This window comes from Tachypleus tridentatus, chromosome 1 (genome assembly GCF_004210375.1).
Source record: "Tachypleus tridentatus isolate NWPU-2018 chromosome 1, ASM421037v1, whole genome shotgun sequence".
In the NCBI taxonomy this organism is placed as follows: Eukaryota; Metazoa; Arthropoda; class Merostomata; order Xiphosura; family Limulidae; genus Tachypleus; species Tachypleus tridentatus.
The window spans coordinates 177,253,264-177,270,122 of record NC_134825.1 but is presented as its reverse complement, the minus strand read 5'-3'; the positions used below and the strand labels follow the sequence as shown (position 1 = coordinate 177,270,122).

Here is a 16,859-nt window from a genome sequence, read left to right as displayed (position 1 = left end):
TGAAACATTTCATTGTCATGATTATTGCAGTTTGGTATGACTATAATCTTTCTCAGTTATCCCCTGTTGTAGCACTGTGCTTTTTGTGTCTGATTTACCTTTGTATTTACTATATTATGAATCTTAAACTCAGCCATATCTGCATAACTGTAATGCATACACAATATATTTGCATTGCCATGTGATCTAACTAGTTATGTCAATAAACTTGTTCAGAAATGAATTAATTCTTTCTTGTTTCTTACAACTTCATTATTTAACTTTGTGAAAGGCTGGTTAGAATATTTCAGTGGGATTCATAACATTCTGACAGGTATTTTTCAAAATTGTATGGATATATTTGTACACAGTAACACCTGAAGTGAAGTTTATTTTCAAGTAAACAACATGTAGTCAGAGGATACTTTAAAAAATTACAACACAAAAAGTAGGTTGAACACCATCCTGATTTTTCTTGTAGATCATATTCAGAAATGTAAGAATATATGGTAAAAATCTGAAAAGGCTGTATAACTGGTGACATGGTCAAACTGTGGCCTGAAGTAGGGCTGTTTAAATGTGAATTTGACAAAAAAAGGATGAAATTGGTACTGTGAGAGAGCTGTTTAAATGTGAATTTGACAAGAAAAGGGTGAAAGTGGTACTGTGAGAGAGCTGTTTAAATGTGAATTTGACAAGAAAAGGATGAAATTGGTAATGTGAGTGAGCTGTTTAAATGTGAATTTGACAAGAAAAGGATGAAATTGGTACTGTGAGAGAGCTGTTTAAATGTGAATTTGACAAGAAAAGGATGAAATTGGTACTGTGAGAGAGTTGTTTAAATGTGAATTTGACAAGAAAAAAGGGTGAAATTGGTACTGTGAGAGAGCTGTTTAAATGTGAATTTGACAAGAAAAGGATGAAATTGGTACTGTGAGAGAGCTGTTTAAATGTGAATTTGACAAGAAAAGGATGAAATTGGTACTGTGAGAGAGTTGTTTAAATGTGAATTTGACAAGAAAAGGGTGAAATTGGTACTGTGAGAGAGCTGTTTAAATGTGAATTTGACAAGAAAAGGATGAAATTGGTACTGTGAGAGAGCTGTTTAAATGTGAATTTGACAAGAAAAGGGTGAAATTGGTACTGTGAGAGAGCTGTTTAAATGTGAATTTGACAAGAAAAGGGTGAAATTGGTACTGTGAGAGAGCTGTTTAAATGTGAATTTGTCAAGAAAAGGGTGAAATTGGTACTGTGAGAGAGTTGTTTAAATGTGAATTTGACAAGAAAAGGGTGAAATTGGTACTGTGAGAGAGCTGTTTAAATGTGAATTTGACAAGAAAAGGATGAAATTGGTACTGTGAGAGAGCTGTTTAAATGTGAATTTGACAAGAAAAGGATGAAATTGGTACTGTGAGAGAGTTGTTTAAATGTGAATTTGACAAGAAAAGGGTGAAATTGGTACTGTGAGAGAGCTGTTTAAATGTGAATTTGACAAGAAAAGGATGAAAATTGGTACTGTGAGAGAGCTGTTTAAATGTGAATTTGACAAGAAAAGGGTGAAATTGGTACTGTGAGAGAGCTGTTTAAATGTGAATTTGACAAGAAAAGGGTGAAATTGGTACTGTGAGAGAGCTGTTTAAATGTGAATTTGACAAGAAAAGTGTGAAATTGGTACTGTGAGAGAGCTGTTTAAATGTGAATTTGACAAGAAAAGGATGAAATTGGTACTGTGAGAGAGCTGTTTAAATGTGAATTTGACAAGAAAAGGGTGAAATTGGTACTGTGAGAGAGCTGTTTAAATGTGAATTTGACAAGAAAAGGATGAAATTGGTACTGTGAGAGAGCTGTTTAAATGTGAATTTGTCAAGAAAAGGGTGAAATTGGTACTGTGAGAGAGCTGTTTAAATGTGAATTTGACAAGAAAAGGATGAAATTGGTACTGTGAGAGAGTTGTTTAAATGTGAATTTGACAAGAAAAGGATGAAATTGGTACTGTGAGAGAGCTGTTTAAATGTGAATTTGACAAGAAAAGGGTGAAATTGGTACTGTGAGAGAGCTGTTTAAATGTGAATTTGACAAGAAAAGTGTGAAATTGGTACTGTGAGAGAGCTGTTTAAATGTGAATTTGACAAGAAAAGGATGAAATTGGTACTGTGAGAGAGCTGTTTAAATGTGAATTTGACAAGAAAAGGATGAAATTGGTACTGTGAGAGAGCTGTTTAAATGGGAATTTGACAAGAAAATGGTGAAATGAGAGAGTTGTTTAAATGTGAATTTGACAAGAAAAGGGTGAAATTGGTACTGTGAGAGAGCTGTTTAAATGTGAATTTGACAAGAAAAGGGTGAAATTGGTACTGTGAGAGAGCTGTTTAAATGTGAATTTGACAAGAAAAGGGTGAAATTGGTACTGTGAGAGAGCTGTTTAAATGTGAATTTGACAAGAAAAGGGTGAAATTGGTACTGTGAGAGAGCTGTTTAAATGTGAATTTGACAAGAAAAGGATGAAATTGGTACTGTGAGAGAGCTGTTTAAATGTGAATTTGACAAGAAAAGGATGAAATTGGTACTGTGAGAGAGTTGTTTAAATGTGAATTTGACAAGAAAAGGATGAAATTGGTACTGTGAGAAAGTTGTTTAAATGTGAATTTGACAAGAAAAGAATTAAATTGGTACTGTGAGAGAGCTGTTTAAATGTGAATTTGACAAGAAAATGGTGAAATGAGAGAGTTGTTTAAATGTGAATTTGACAAGAAAAGGGTGAAATTAGTACTGTGAGAAAGCTGTTTAAATGTAAATTTGACAGTAAAATGTATCAGTATATCTCAGTTAATTAATCTTAATAGTGTGTTGATATATCTCAGTTAACTAACCTTCATAAAATATGTTGATATATCTCAGTTAACTGACCTTAATAAAATATGTTTATATCTTAGATAACTGACCTTCATAAAGTATGTTTATATTTTAGTTAACTTATCTTAATAAAATATGTTTATATCTTGGTTAATTAACCTTAATAAAATATATTGATATATCTTAGTTAACTGACCTTAATAAAATATGTTTATATCGTAGTTAACTGACCTTAATAAAATATGTTTATATCATAGTTAACTGGCCTTAATAAAATATGTTGATATATCTTGGTTAATTAACCTTAATAAAATATTTTTATATCTTGGTTAATTAACCTTAATAAAATATATTGATATATCTTAGTTAACTGACCTTAATAAAATATGTTTATATCGTAGTTAACTGACCTTAATAAAATATGTTTATATCGTAGTTAACTGACCTCAATAAAATATGTTGATAAATCTTGGTTAATTAACCTTAATAAAATATGTTTATATCTTGGTTAATTAACCTTAATAAAATATATTGATATATTTTAGTTAACTGACCTTAATAAAATATGTTGATATATCTTGGTTAATTAACCTTAATAAAATATGTTGATATATCTTGGTTAATTAACCTTAATAAAATATATTGATATATCTTAGTTAACTGACCTTAATAAAATATGTTTATATCCTAGTTACTGACCTTAATAAAATATGTTGATATATCTTGGTTAATTAACCTTAATAAAATATGTTTATATCTTGGTTAATTAACCTTAATAAAATATGTTGATATATCTTAGTTTACTAACCTTCATAAAATATGTTGATATATCTTGGTTAATTAACCTTCATAAAATATGTTTATATCTTGGTTAATTAACCTTAATAAAATATGTTTATATCTTGGTTAATTAACCTTAATAAAATATATTGATATATCTTAGTTAACTGACCTTAATAAAATATGTTTATATCGTAGTTAACTGACCTTAATAAAATATGTTGATATATCTTGGTTAATTAACCTTAATAAAATATGTTTATATCTTGGTTAATTAACCTTAATAAAATATGTTTATATCTTGGTTAATTAACCTTAATAAACTATGTTGATATATTTTAGTTAACTGACCTTAATAAACTATGTTGATATATTTTAGTTAACTAACCTTCATAAACTATGTTTATATCTTGGTTAACTAACCTTAATAAAATATGATGATATATCTTAGTTTACTAACATTAGTAAACTATGTTGATATAACTTAGTTAACTGACCTTAATAAAAAAATGTTATGTTTTAGTTAACTAACCTTCATAAACTATGTTTATATCTTGGTTAACTAACCTTAATAAAATATGATGATATATCTTAGTTTACTAACATTAGTAAACTATGTTGATATAACTTAGTTAACTGACCTTAATAAAAAAATGTTATGTTTTAGTTAACTAACCTTCATAAACTATGTTTATATCTTGGTTAACTAACCTTAATACAATATTTCTGGATCTTAGGTCATTAATCTTAATAAAATATTTATATCAGTATTTATTACTGGTTATGTTTTTTGTTTTTCAGAATTTCTAATGAATATTGAAGAATTTAGTCATGTTAGCAAAAAGTTAGTAGAAAGAAACTTTCTTATCTAGATTATAATAAAAATCTTGTTTCCTCCCATGTTTCACCATAGTAGCTTCACCAGGTCTCGTGATACAGTTAAAGATTTGTACTACAAATTCAGATGAAGCCACAACAAGAAGACGTTCACAGAAATAAAAGTTTTGTTTTTACTGTTATATAGAGAGTAAGGGTCTTTCAATTTATTGGTGATATTTGGCTTAATCTGCCAAACTACACTACTTAATGTTGTTTAACTGATTGATTACTTCACAGGCCAATGCAAGTGGGAATGTCTTATGTAGTGAAATAGTGGGCAGCATCAAAATGAGGGTCTATCTCTCAGGAATGCCTGAACTCCGACTTGGTTTGAATGATAAAGTCCTATTTGAGAGCACTGGAAGTGAGTAAATAAACTTACAAATATCTGTAGTTGTAAACCAATCAACCATAAACAATATCTGTAGTTGTAAACCAATCAACCATAAACAATATCTGTAGTTGTAAACAAATCAACCATAAACAATATCTGTAGTTGTAAACTAGTCAACCATAAACAATATCTGTAGTTGTAAACCAATCAACCATTAACAATATCTGTATTTGTAAACCAGTCGACCATTAACAATACCTGTATTTGTAAACCAGTCGACCAGTAACAATACCTGTATTTGTAAACCAGTCGACCAGTAACAATACCTGTATTTGTAAACCAGTCGACCAGTAACAATACCTGTATTTGTAAACCAATCAACCATTAACAATATCTGTATTTGTAAACCAATCAACCATTAACAGTATCTGTATTTGTAAACCAACCAACCATTAACAGTACCTTTAGTTGTAAACCAGCCAACCGTTAACAATATCTGTAGTTGTAAACCAACCAACCATTAACAGTACCTTTAGTTGTAAACCAGCCAACCATTAACAATATCTGTAGTTGTAAACCAGCCAACCATTAACAATATCTGTAGTTGTAAACCAACCAAACATTAACAATATCTGTAGTTGTAAACCAACCAAACATTAACAATATCTGTAGTTGTAAACAAATTGGAAACAGTCTATTTATAAGTAACAGTTATTATTTATGTTTTCAGTTGTGAGAGTTCCTTTCTGGTTGTATTTTCAAGTGTTCCTCTCTGTGTATACTTCGTGAGACTGCCAGATAATCAGAGTTATCTTGTTTCAGTACTGGTAGCATCAGATATTACCTTCTGTTGATTATGTTATCTGTGTAACAACACCTATTGTGAAGAACTAACCTACAACATGTTAAATATGTAGTGAACTTCTGCACTAATTAGGCTTAACTGTCTTCTTTTTGTCTGTGTTATTAAAGGTTTTATAATTAAATAATTTCATTTGGTGCAGAATTAAACAGTTTTTCAACTATTTGACAAGCTAGTCTTCATTTCTTTGTAGTTTAACTGAACTTATGTTTGATATATAGCAAGTGGTCATTGATTTCCAACAAACGTGCTTACTATTATTTTTTGTCAATGTATTGTTAAGTCTCTTTGAAAGTCAACTGTTGATCAAAGTATTTGATAGAAAGCCTAACCATTACACCCTTCAGTTGGTGAAAATGGTGACCTTTCAATATGTTGTTAGTTCTTATTGGTTGATTTCTTTATCCAGAAGAGTTTATTATCTAATTTGAATACGAGATTTGTTTTCTAAGCTATTTTTACGATTTCTGTAAACTGTGATAACAATTTTATGACAGAAAGGTATTGAAAAGATAAAACTTGAAACACTGTGGTGGCTATCTGGAACTGAAGGAGGCATTTTGTTTTTCGGCTTTTCAGGAGGAAAGAGTAAATCAGTTGAGTTAGAAGACGTGAAGTTCCACCAGTGTGTGCGTCTCTCTAGATTTGAAAATGATCGTACTATCTCTTTCATACCACCAGATGGTGAATTTGAACTAATGTCCTACCGTCTCAACACTCACGTGAGTTCTTAACACTTTTAATGAAGACTAATTTCATGTTTGATGTTGTTTCAGTTCTTGTACTTTTCTGACTTATCTGGAGGGTGAGATATGTAGTTTAAATCTATGAATATTGTGTGGTTAGATCACTATATATATATAACAGTTTATGAATGTGTTGATTGTAAGTCTGTACCAATATGAGATGTAAAATAGAATCAAATGTCAACACATTCGTAACGGAGGTAACACTACACTAGATAGTAGCACATAAATATTCACAGTAGTGTTACAATGTATTATATAAATATCTATGGTAGAGTTTGAATGTGCTATATAAATATTTATGGTAGTGTTAGACTATGACAAATAAATATTTATGGTAGAGTTAGAATGTATTATATAGACAGAGATGCCAACCATTATGATTTGAGGGTAATCATTACAATTTTGGTGTATACATTACGACTATACGCTCATACAGACAAATATTACGACTTGTTGCAACTCCTAAATTATTATATATTATATAGGCCTATCCAATAAAGTGATAAATTGTTCCCACAGGGCTTGAAAGGGGTGAACAAAGTTCTAGTGAAATACTAATAAACTTTGATAATAAATAAAAGACATAGTCCAAATGGCTGCTTGCGATAATCATGTTTGTTCTTGAAATAATAAAAAATATTTGGATATTCGACGTCTACCAACAGTTTGATTACGGTGCTTCTCCATACTGGGTACGTGGGGGAATCCATAGTTACGTTATCAGTGCTTGTCAGCCAATCAGCTCTCACATAGATGGGTATTTCTCGTTTTCTAAGCGGCATAGAAACACCAATGCGATCGTTCACAAGATGGTAAAAAAGAGGCCTCATTCACCAGATTGTCTTGTTTCTGGCAAATCTAAAAGGACTAAAACTGTGAAAGGGCTTTGTCTATAATCATTATGCTTGGTCATTTGAAATAGTTGGCATCTCTGTATGTATATTTATGGTGGTGTTAGAATGTGTTATATGAATATTTATGGTAGTGTTAGAATGTGTGATATTGACATTTATGGTAGAGTTAGAATGCAAAGTGGTCAGTATTTATTCACCTGTGCCATGTAAAATGTTAAGATAATCACTTTTTGTAATGTTAAGAATTAACATAGTGCTGGAGTCCAGCATTTGAAGTCTTAGGGTTAGGTAGTGGTATATTGAGAGTTAATGTGATATTAGATTGTGGTATATTGAGCATTAATGTGATATTAGATTGTGGTATATTTATTTTCTGCTTCATCATAACAGTGTAATTTTAACTTTTTAAATTAGAACACATCCAAAACATGTTTCCAATATATTATTTGTTTTTATGGAAGAGAGTGTATACTAACTGAATGAAGCTAGTACTTAACACAGAATCTAAGATACTTGTATATATATTATTTGTTTTTATGGAAGAGAGTGTATACTAATTGAGTGAAGCTAGTACTTAACACAGAATCCAAGATACTTGTATATATATTGTTTGTTTTTATGGAAGAGAGTGTATACTAATTGAATGAAGCTAGTACTTAACACAGAATCTAAGATACTTGTATATATATTATTTGTTTTTATGGAAGAAAGTGTATACTAATTGAGTGAAGCTAGTACTTAACACAGAATCTAAGATACATGTATATATATTATTTGTTTTTATGGAAGAGAGTGTATACTAACTGAGTAAAGCTAGTACTTAACACAGAATCTAAGATACTTGTATATATATTATTTGTTTTTATGGAAGAGAGTGTATACTAACTGAGTGAAGCTAGTACTTAACACAGAATCTAAGATACTTGTATATATATATTATTTGTTTTTATGGAAGAGAATGTATACTAACTGAGTGAAGCTAGCACTTAACACAGAATCTAAGATACTTGTATATATATATTATTTGTTTTTATGGAAGAGAGTGTATACTAACTGAGTGAAGCTAGTACTTAACACAGAATCTAAGATACTTGTATATATATTATTTGTTTTTATGGAAGAGAGCGTATACTAATTGAGTGAAGCTAGTACCTAACACAAAATCTAAGATACTTGAAATATACGTCAATAAAAATATGTATTTTATGTTGCTTTCGTTCAGGTGAAGCCACTGATTTGGATTGAATCAGTGATAGAACGTCATGCCCATAGCAGAGTGGAATACATGATAAAGGTGAGTGGGAAACTTGTGAAAGCTCTAAACTTTAAGATGCTAACTGACCCTTTTTGTACATGCTGGATTGTATTTATTGTTGTTCATCTAGGTAAGTTGTTACGCTATTTATAGCTGTGCTTTTTATTGCTGTATTTTGCTAATACAGAATTATTAAAATGAATATTATTTCTTTTTATATGAAAACTTAATTTATCAGATTTAAGTGCTTTGTGAAAAGTGTTTATTTCATCTGTAAATGTTTGCTTATTTAATCAGTAAATGTTTGTTTATTTAATCAGTAAATGTTTGTTTACTTGATCAGTAAATGTTTGCTTATTTGATCAGTAAATGTTTACTTATTTAATCAGTAAATGTTTGTTTACTTGATCAGTAAATGTTTGCTTATTTAATCAGTAAATGTTTGTTTACTTGATCTGTAAATGTGTTTTTATTTAATCAGTAAATGTTTGTTTACTTGATCAGTAAATGTTTGCTTATTTAATCAGTAAATGTTTGTTTACTTGATCAGTAAATGTTTGTTTATTTAATCAGTAAATGTTTGCTTATTTAATCAGTAAATGTTTGTTTACTTGATCAGTAAATGTTTGTTTATTTAATCAGTAAATGTTTGCTTATTTAATCAGTAAATGTTTGCTTATTTAATCAGTAAATGTTTGCTTATTTAATCAGTAAATGTTTGTTTACTTGATCAGTAAATGTTTGTTTATTTAATCAGTAAATGTTTGCTTATTTAATCAGTAAATGATTGTTTATTTAATCAGTAAATTTTTGTTTACTTGATCTGTAAATGCTCACAATGTTACATCTAGTTAAACTGTTCTTAAACAAATCTCTTTTCAAACATCAGGTTAAATATATGGAAGTTCTGATAGTTGTATTTGTGATACACATGTGATCAAAGTGAGAGTATGTTGAAGTGAGGATTAGTGAGTTTTACTTGAAGTTATTATTGTGGTATTGAAGCTCTTATTGTACATAACATAGTCATAGAATCAGTTCATACAATATTGAAGTAGATATTGTGTATAACACAGTCATAGAGTCAGTTCACATAATATTGAAATTATTATTGTACTTAACACAGGCAAAGAGTCAGTTCAAAAGACGTTCAACGGCAAACAATGTGGAAATCATTATTCCTGTGCCACATGATGCAGATTCTCCAAAGTTTAAAACTACTGTAGGAAATGTAAAATATGCTCCGGAACAAAACGCCATTATTTGGACAATTAAGTCATTCCCTGTAAGTAGAAGCATCCAACTTAAAAATGTTTTTCTTATAAACAACTAATTTTTTTTTCAGTCTGTACGTAACTGAAATATTTGTAAAAGTCTTCACTGATCTGCTTGTTAGTGATGTTCTCTAGTTCATTAGAATATTTATAAAAGTCCTCACTGATCTGCTTGTTAGTGATGTTCTCTAGTTCATTAGAATATTTATAAAAGTCCTCACTGATCTGCTTGTTAGTGATGTTCTTTAGTTCATTAGAACATTTGTAAAAGTCCTCACTGATGTGCTTGTTAGTGATGTTCTTTAGTTCATCAGAATATTTGTAAAAGTCCTCACTGATCTCCTTGTTAGTGATGTTCTATAGTTAGAACATTTGTAAAAGTCCTCACTGATCTGCTTGTTAGTGATGTTCTTTAGTTAGAATATTTGTAAAAGTCCTCACTGATCTGCTTGTTAGTGATGTTCTTTAGTTAGAATATTTGTAAAGTCCTCACTGATCTGCTTGTTAGTGATGTTCTTTAGTTAGAATATTTGTAAAAGTCCTCACTGATCTGCTTGTTAGTGATGTTCTTTAGTTAGAATATTTGTAAAAGTCCTCACTGATCTGCTTGTTAGTGATGTTCTTTAGTTAGAATATTTGTAAAAGTCCTCACTGATCTGCTTGTTAGTGATGTTCTTTAGTTAGAACATTTGTAAAAGTCCTCACTGATCTGCTTGTTAGTGATGTTCTTTAGTTCATTAGAATATTTGTAAAAGTCCTCACTGATCTGCTTGTTAGTGATGTTCTTTGGTTAGAATATTTGTAAAAGTCCTCACTGATCTGCTTGTTAGTGATGTTCTTGAGTTCATTAGAATATTTATAAAAGTCCTCACTGATCTGCTTGTTAGTGATGTTCTTTAGTTCATTAGAACATTTGTAAAAGTCCTCACTGATCTACTTGTTAGTGATGTTCTTTAGTTCATTAGAATATTTGTAAAAGTCCTCACTGATCTGCTTGTTAGTGATGTTCTTTAGTTCATTAGAATATTTGTAAAAGTCCTCACTGATCTGCTTGTTAGTGATGTTCTTTAGTTAGAATATTTGTAAAAGTCCTCACTGATCTGCTTGTTAGTGATGTTCTTTAGTTAGAATATTTGTAAAAGTCCTCACTGATCTGCTTGTTAGTGATGTTCTTTAGTTAGAATATTTGTAAAAGTCCTCACTGATCTGCTTGTTAGTGATGTTCTTTAGTTAGAATATTTGTAAAAGTCCTCACTAATCTGCTTGTTAGTGATGTTCTTTAGTTAGAATATTTGTAAAAGTCCTCACTGATCTGCTTGTTAGTGATGTTCTTTAGTTAGAATATTTGTAAAAGTCCTCACTGATCTGCTTGTTAGTGATGTTCTTTAGTTAGAATATTTGTAAAAGTCCTCACTGATCTGCTTGTTAGTGATGTTCTTTAGTTAGAACATTTGTAAAAGTCCTCACTGATCTACTTGTTAGTGATGTTCTTTAGTTCATTAAAATATTTGTAAAAGTCCTCACTGATCTGCTTGTTAGTGATGTTCTTTAGTTAGAACATTTGTAAAAGTCCTCACTGATCTGCTTGTTAGTGATGTTCTTTAGTTCATTAGAATATTTGTAAAAGTCCTCACTGATCTGCTTGTTAGTGATGTTCTTTGGTTAGAATATTTGTAAAAGTCCTCACTGATCTGCTTGTTAGTGATGTTCTTTAGTTCATTAGAATATTTGTAAAAGTCCTCACTGATCTGCTTGTTAGTGATGTTCTTTAGTTCATTAGAATATTTGTAAAAGTCCTCACTGATCTGCTTGTTAGTGATCTTTAGTTCATGAGAATATTTGTAAAAGTCCTCACTGATCTGCTTGTTAGTGATCTTTAGTTCATCAGAATATTTGTAAAAGTCCTCACTGATCTGCTTGTTAGTGATGTTCTTTAGTTAGAACATTTGTAAAAGTCCTCACTGATCTACTTGTTAGTGATGTTCTTTAGTTCATTAAAATATTTGTAAAAGTCCTCACTGATCTACTTGTTAGTGATGTTCTTTAGTTCATTAAAATATTTGTAAAAGTCCTCACTGATCTGCTTGTTAGTGATGTTCTTTAGTTCATTAGAATATTTGTAAAAGTCCTCACTGATCTGCTTGTTAGTGATCTTTAGTTCATGAGAATATTTGTAAAAGTCCTCACTGATCTGCTTGTTAGTGATCTTTAGTTCATCAGAATATTTGTAAAAGTCCTCACTGATCTGCTTGTTAGTGATGTTCTTTAGTTAGAACATTTGTAAAAGTCCTCACTGATCTACTTGTTAGTGATGTTCTTTAGTTCATTAAAATATTTGTAAAAGTCCTCACTGATCTACTTGTTAGTGATGTTCTTTAGTTCATTAAAATATTTGTAAAAGTCCTCACTGATCTGCTTGTTAGTGATGTTCTTTAGTTCATTAGAATATTTGTAAAAGTCCTCACTGATCTGCTTGTTAGTGATGTTCTTTAGTTCATTAGAATATTTGTAAAAGTCCTCACTGATCTGCTTGTTAGTGATGTTCTTTAGTTAGAACATTTGTAAAAGTCCTCACTGATCTACTTGTTAGTGATGTTCTTTAGTTCATTAAAATATTTGTAAAAGTCCTCACTGATGTGCTTGTTAGTGATCTTTAGTTCATTAGAATATTTGTAAAAGTCCTCACTGATCTGCTTGTTAGTGATGTTCTTTAGTTCATTAGAATATTTGTAAAAGTCCTCACTGATCTGCTTGTTAGTGATGTTCTTTAGTTCACTGATTTGAAATATTCCCTCAAGTTTTCACTGATTTGTTTGTGAGATGTTCAGTTGTTTACTGGAATATTTTAAAATCATAAAGCAATGCTTAGTGTATTAGAACCTGAATAGAGTATATTATTGAGTTCAGTAGTTACAAAATAGATGATGACAGTTCTAAGAAGGATCTGGTCAGTTTTCTTTACCAAGTGTTTCTCTTTAGGGTGGGAAGGAGTATCTGATGAGAGCCCATTTTGGTCTACCTAGTGTTGAGAGTGAGGAAATGGAAGGAAAACCACCAATTGGTGTGAAATTTGAAATACCCTACTTTACAACTTCTGGTATCCAGGTAAGTATTGAGAAGTATACAAGAAACTTTTTGAGTTTTATAAAAACAAATATGAATCAACATATATGTAATCTAGCCAGCTGTAGTAATATATTTATGTGCATATTACTTGGATAACTGTCTGTATATTTGTGTACTAAGTATATTGTTTGGGATATCTTCAGTAGCTGTGTGTGTGTGTGTGTATTACTTGGATAACTGTCTGTATATTTGTGTACCAAGTATATTGTTTGGGATATCTTCAGTAGCTGTGTGTATGTGTGTGTGTGTGTATTACTTGGATAACTGTCTGTATATTTGTTTAGTATTTTGGTTCTATGTTGCAGCTGTCTGTCTTAGTATTCCAGTGTATATATTATTGTTAGACTCTGAAGCTGTTGTCTCTATGTTAAAGCATATAATTGGTATGTTTATTTGTGAAATCACTGTAAATATACTGGTGTTGTTTGTCCATCAGTGCCAGTACCTAAATATACTGGTGTTTGTCCATCAGTGCTAGTGCTTAAATATACTGCTGTTGTTTGTCCATCAGTGCCAGTATTTAAATATACCGCTGTTGTTTGTGCATCAGTGCCAGTATTTAAATATACCGCTGTTGTTTGTGCATCAGTGCCAGTATTTAAATATACTGCTGTTGTTTGTTCATCAGTGCCAATACTTAAATATGCTGCTGTTGTTTCTCCATCAGTGATAGTACGTAAATATACTGCTGTTGTTTGTCCATCAGTGCCAGTACTTAAATATACTGCTGTTGTTTCTCCATCAGTGATAGTACGTAAATATACTGCTGTTGTTTGTCCATCAGTGCCAGTACTTAAATATACTGCTGTTGTTTCTTCATCAGTGACAGTACATAAATATACTGCTGTTGTTTGTCCATCTGTGACAGTACTTAAATATGTTGCTGTTGTTTGTCCATCAGTGTTAGTACTTCTCAATACCAACTGTGATATGACGATTTATGTGGAGATGATAGAAATTGTCAGGTTTATATTTTGTGATTTTTATGAGTGTTTTGTACCCCTAGTTTGCCCCCTAGTGATGGATCTTTACGAAATTTGGCACGAAGGTTTATTTTGTCTATGGGAAGGTACATACAATCTTGTGTTTCACATTTTGTGTGTTTTATAGTTAAAAGTAGGGGAAGAAACTTTTCATGTCCGGAGATAACATTTCATTAATTGTAATTTTAGACAACTTTTGTCTTGGGGTGGGAAGTCCAGCTAGTTACTCAAAATGTTTAACATTATCTTTAAACTGGTTTAAAGTGTTAAAGTTGCTACATAATTTTCACATTTCTTAATTTATGTCTCTGAATTTCTTGTTGTAGGTCAGATACCTGAAAATCATAGAGAAGAGTGGTTACCAGGCATTACCATGGGTGCGGTACATAACTCAGAATGGGGATTACCAGTTGAGAACTCACTAACTTGATCATAGAGAAGAGTGGTTACCAGGCATTACCATGGGTGTGGTACATAACTCAGAATGGGGATTACCAGTTGAGAACTCACTAACTTGTGGTCACTCTTTTTAGATCTGTGGTCCTGAATTTTATCTTCATACCTGAACTGTTAGCTTTAGTCAACAAATAAATACACAAAGGATGAATAGACACATATATTATTAGGAACTGTATTTTTGTGCCAGTTTTCTACTTTTGCCTTCAAAACAAACGTGTCTCAGTGCATCACATGATTTTTAGGTGTAGGAAGTTGTTTTATTGGTCACTTGGCTATTAGACATATTAAGTAATTAATTTTGGTATTCATTTGCAATATGTATAGCTTTCTATTATCACTTGAGTGTTAAATAATACAGTTCACCTTAATGAAGTTATAGATGTTAAAAGTGGAAATAGATGTTTAACCCTGAAGACATGAAAAGCTCAAACATTCTAGTTCTTATGTTTTGAATGTCATTAAACTTGTGCAGTAAGTTCCAAGATTTCTTGAACTTCAATTTGTGTCCCATTTACACATTTGGTTTATTGGGTTTTCATAACAATATATCTGTATCCAAGCTATAATAACAATATATCTGTATCCAAGCTATAATAACAGTATATCTGTATCCAAGCTATAATAACAGTATATCTGTATCCAAGCTATAATAACAATATATCTGTATCCAAGCTATAATAACAGTATATCTGTATCCAAGCTATAATAACAGTGAGTTACAAAACCTTCTGTAACAAAACGTGGTCTTTATAACATTTTAAAATATATATTGACATGATGATGTTGGGATCCTGGTCAGAGTAGACATTCATAAAGTAGTGAAACAGTCAGGTAACAACTGGTGTACTAGTAAATTACTGATTAATTGACTTTGATTTTGGTCTGCTGATACATTCCAGTGTATCTTCTGAGTTAACAGTTTGTTTTCACTTGGTTTTGTTTCTCTTTCGTGCTTTGTTAAATAAGAAAAATGTCTGAAAGAGTTTCAGTTCTTAACAGATGGAAGTCCAAAAAACATTCATCAAATCTTCGAATAAGAACGTGTAACATTTTCTTCTGCAAATTACATTGTTTGAAAATAAAATATTTTTGAACAGTATCTCATCTACAATAAAATGTTTAAATTTCTTCAACATGTCTTAATATCTATAGATTAACCACAAAAACTTGATAAAATATTGGACATCACAAGCACAAAACGATATATAAACAGATTACCTTTCTCATATTCTTACATATCAAATTGAAACACAAGATAAACAAATACCCAGTAACTTTTATGTCAAGTACTAGAACTCACCTGTAGGACTTGAGTGAATGAAAATAGAGACAATATGTTCTGTGGAAAACTATTTATACAAGCAATATATAAATTATATACTATTTATACAAGCAATATATAAATTATATACTATTTATACAAGCAATATATAAATTATATACTATTTATACAAGCAATATATAAATTATATATATATGTAAAAGTATTCCACAACTTACTGTAAGAATGCCTAAAGCCTAGCACACTTTTCATTTCAATTTTGCTTCATAAATAAGTCTTCCTGTGCATTATACAACTATTATTTAGAACTATTATATATGTTATGGTGATGATAACATAGATTATGTCTGATGACTAAGTCTTCCTGTGCATTATACAACTATTATTTAGAACTATTATATATGTTATGGTGATGATGACATAGATTATGTCTGATGACTAAGTCTGCTTGTACATTATACAACTATTATTTACAACTATTATATATGTTATGGTGATGATGACATAGATTGTCTGATGACTAAGTCTGCTTGTACATTGTACAACTATTATTTAGAACTATTATATATGTTATGGTGATGATGACATAGATTATGTCTGATGACTAAGTCTGCTTGTACATTATACAACTATTATTTAGAACTATTATATATGTTATGGTGATGATGACATAGATTATGTCTGATGACTAAGTCTGCTTGTGCATTATACAACTATTATTTAGAATTATTATATATGTTATGGTGATGATGACATAGATTATGTCTGATGACTAAGTCTTCCTGTACATTATACAACTATTATTTAGAACTATAATATATGTTATGGTGATGATGACACAGGTTCGGTGTTTAGGTATAGTGCTCACAAAACCCTGGCGTTGCTGCATTGTCCTTGTTTGACATTGCAATGGGTCCCCTCGTAGGGCTCCATGATGGGTGGGGTCAGTGGGCCACGAAATTTCTTTTTCATTATGGATCCTCCAAATAAAAACTTAAATAAAATAGTGAAAAACCAGTCCATAGGTAAATGACCATGCCTTGAAGTTTCTGACCAGCAATCTTCCACATTTGTACCACCTGTTGTATGCTGCTGCACTTCATTCCACAACTAGTGTGGGAGTGCAGACAGATCTCTCTGTGCCTCCAAAAGAATCGTTCTCAAAAGAAATGAAAAGCCTTTTGATCACC

General features: G+C 30.7%; 1 protein-coding gene across 5 annotated transcripts in view; it reads left to right on the top strand.

The window, feature by feature from the left end:
- AP-1mu (adaptor protein complex 1, mu subunit) overlaps positions 1–15,486 on the top strand; it is a 35,234-nt gene extending 19,748 nt beyond the window's left edge. For all 5 annotated transcript variants that reach the window (XM_076465592.1, XM_076465582.1, XM_076465575.1 and 2 more), the window contains 6 exons: positions 4,729–4,855; positions 6,267–6,409; positions 8,513–8,584; positions 9,672–9,830; positions 12,799–12,924; positions 14,255–15,486. In XM_076465592.1, coding sequence (XP_076321707.1) covers positions 4,729–4,855; positions 6,267–6,409; positions 8,513–8,584; positions 9,672–9,830; positions 12,799–12,924; positions 14,255–14,353 — 726 coding nt within the window. In that variant the 3' untranslated portion in view covers positions 14,354–15,486. The remainder of the gene's footprint in view (positions 1–4,728; positions 4,856–6,266; positions 6,410–8,512; positions 8,585–9,671; positions 9,831–12,798; positions 12,925–14,254) is intronic.
- Positions 15,487–16,859: the final 1,373 nt, after the last annotated feature.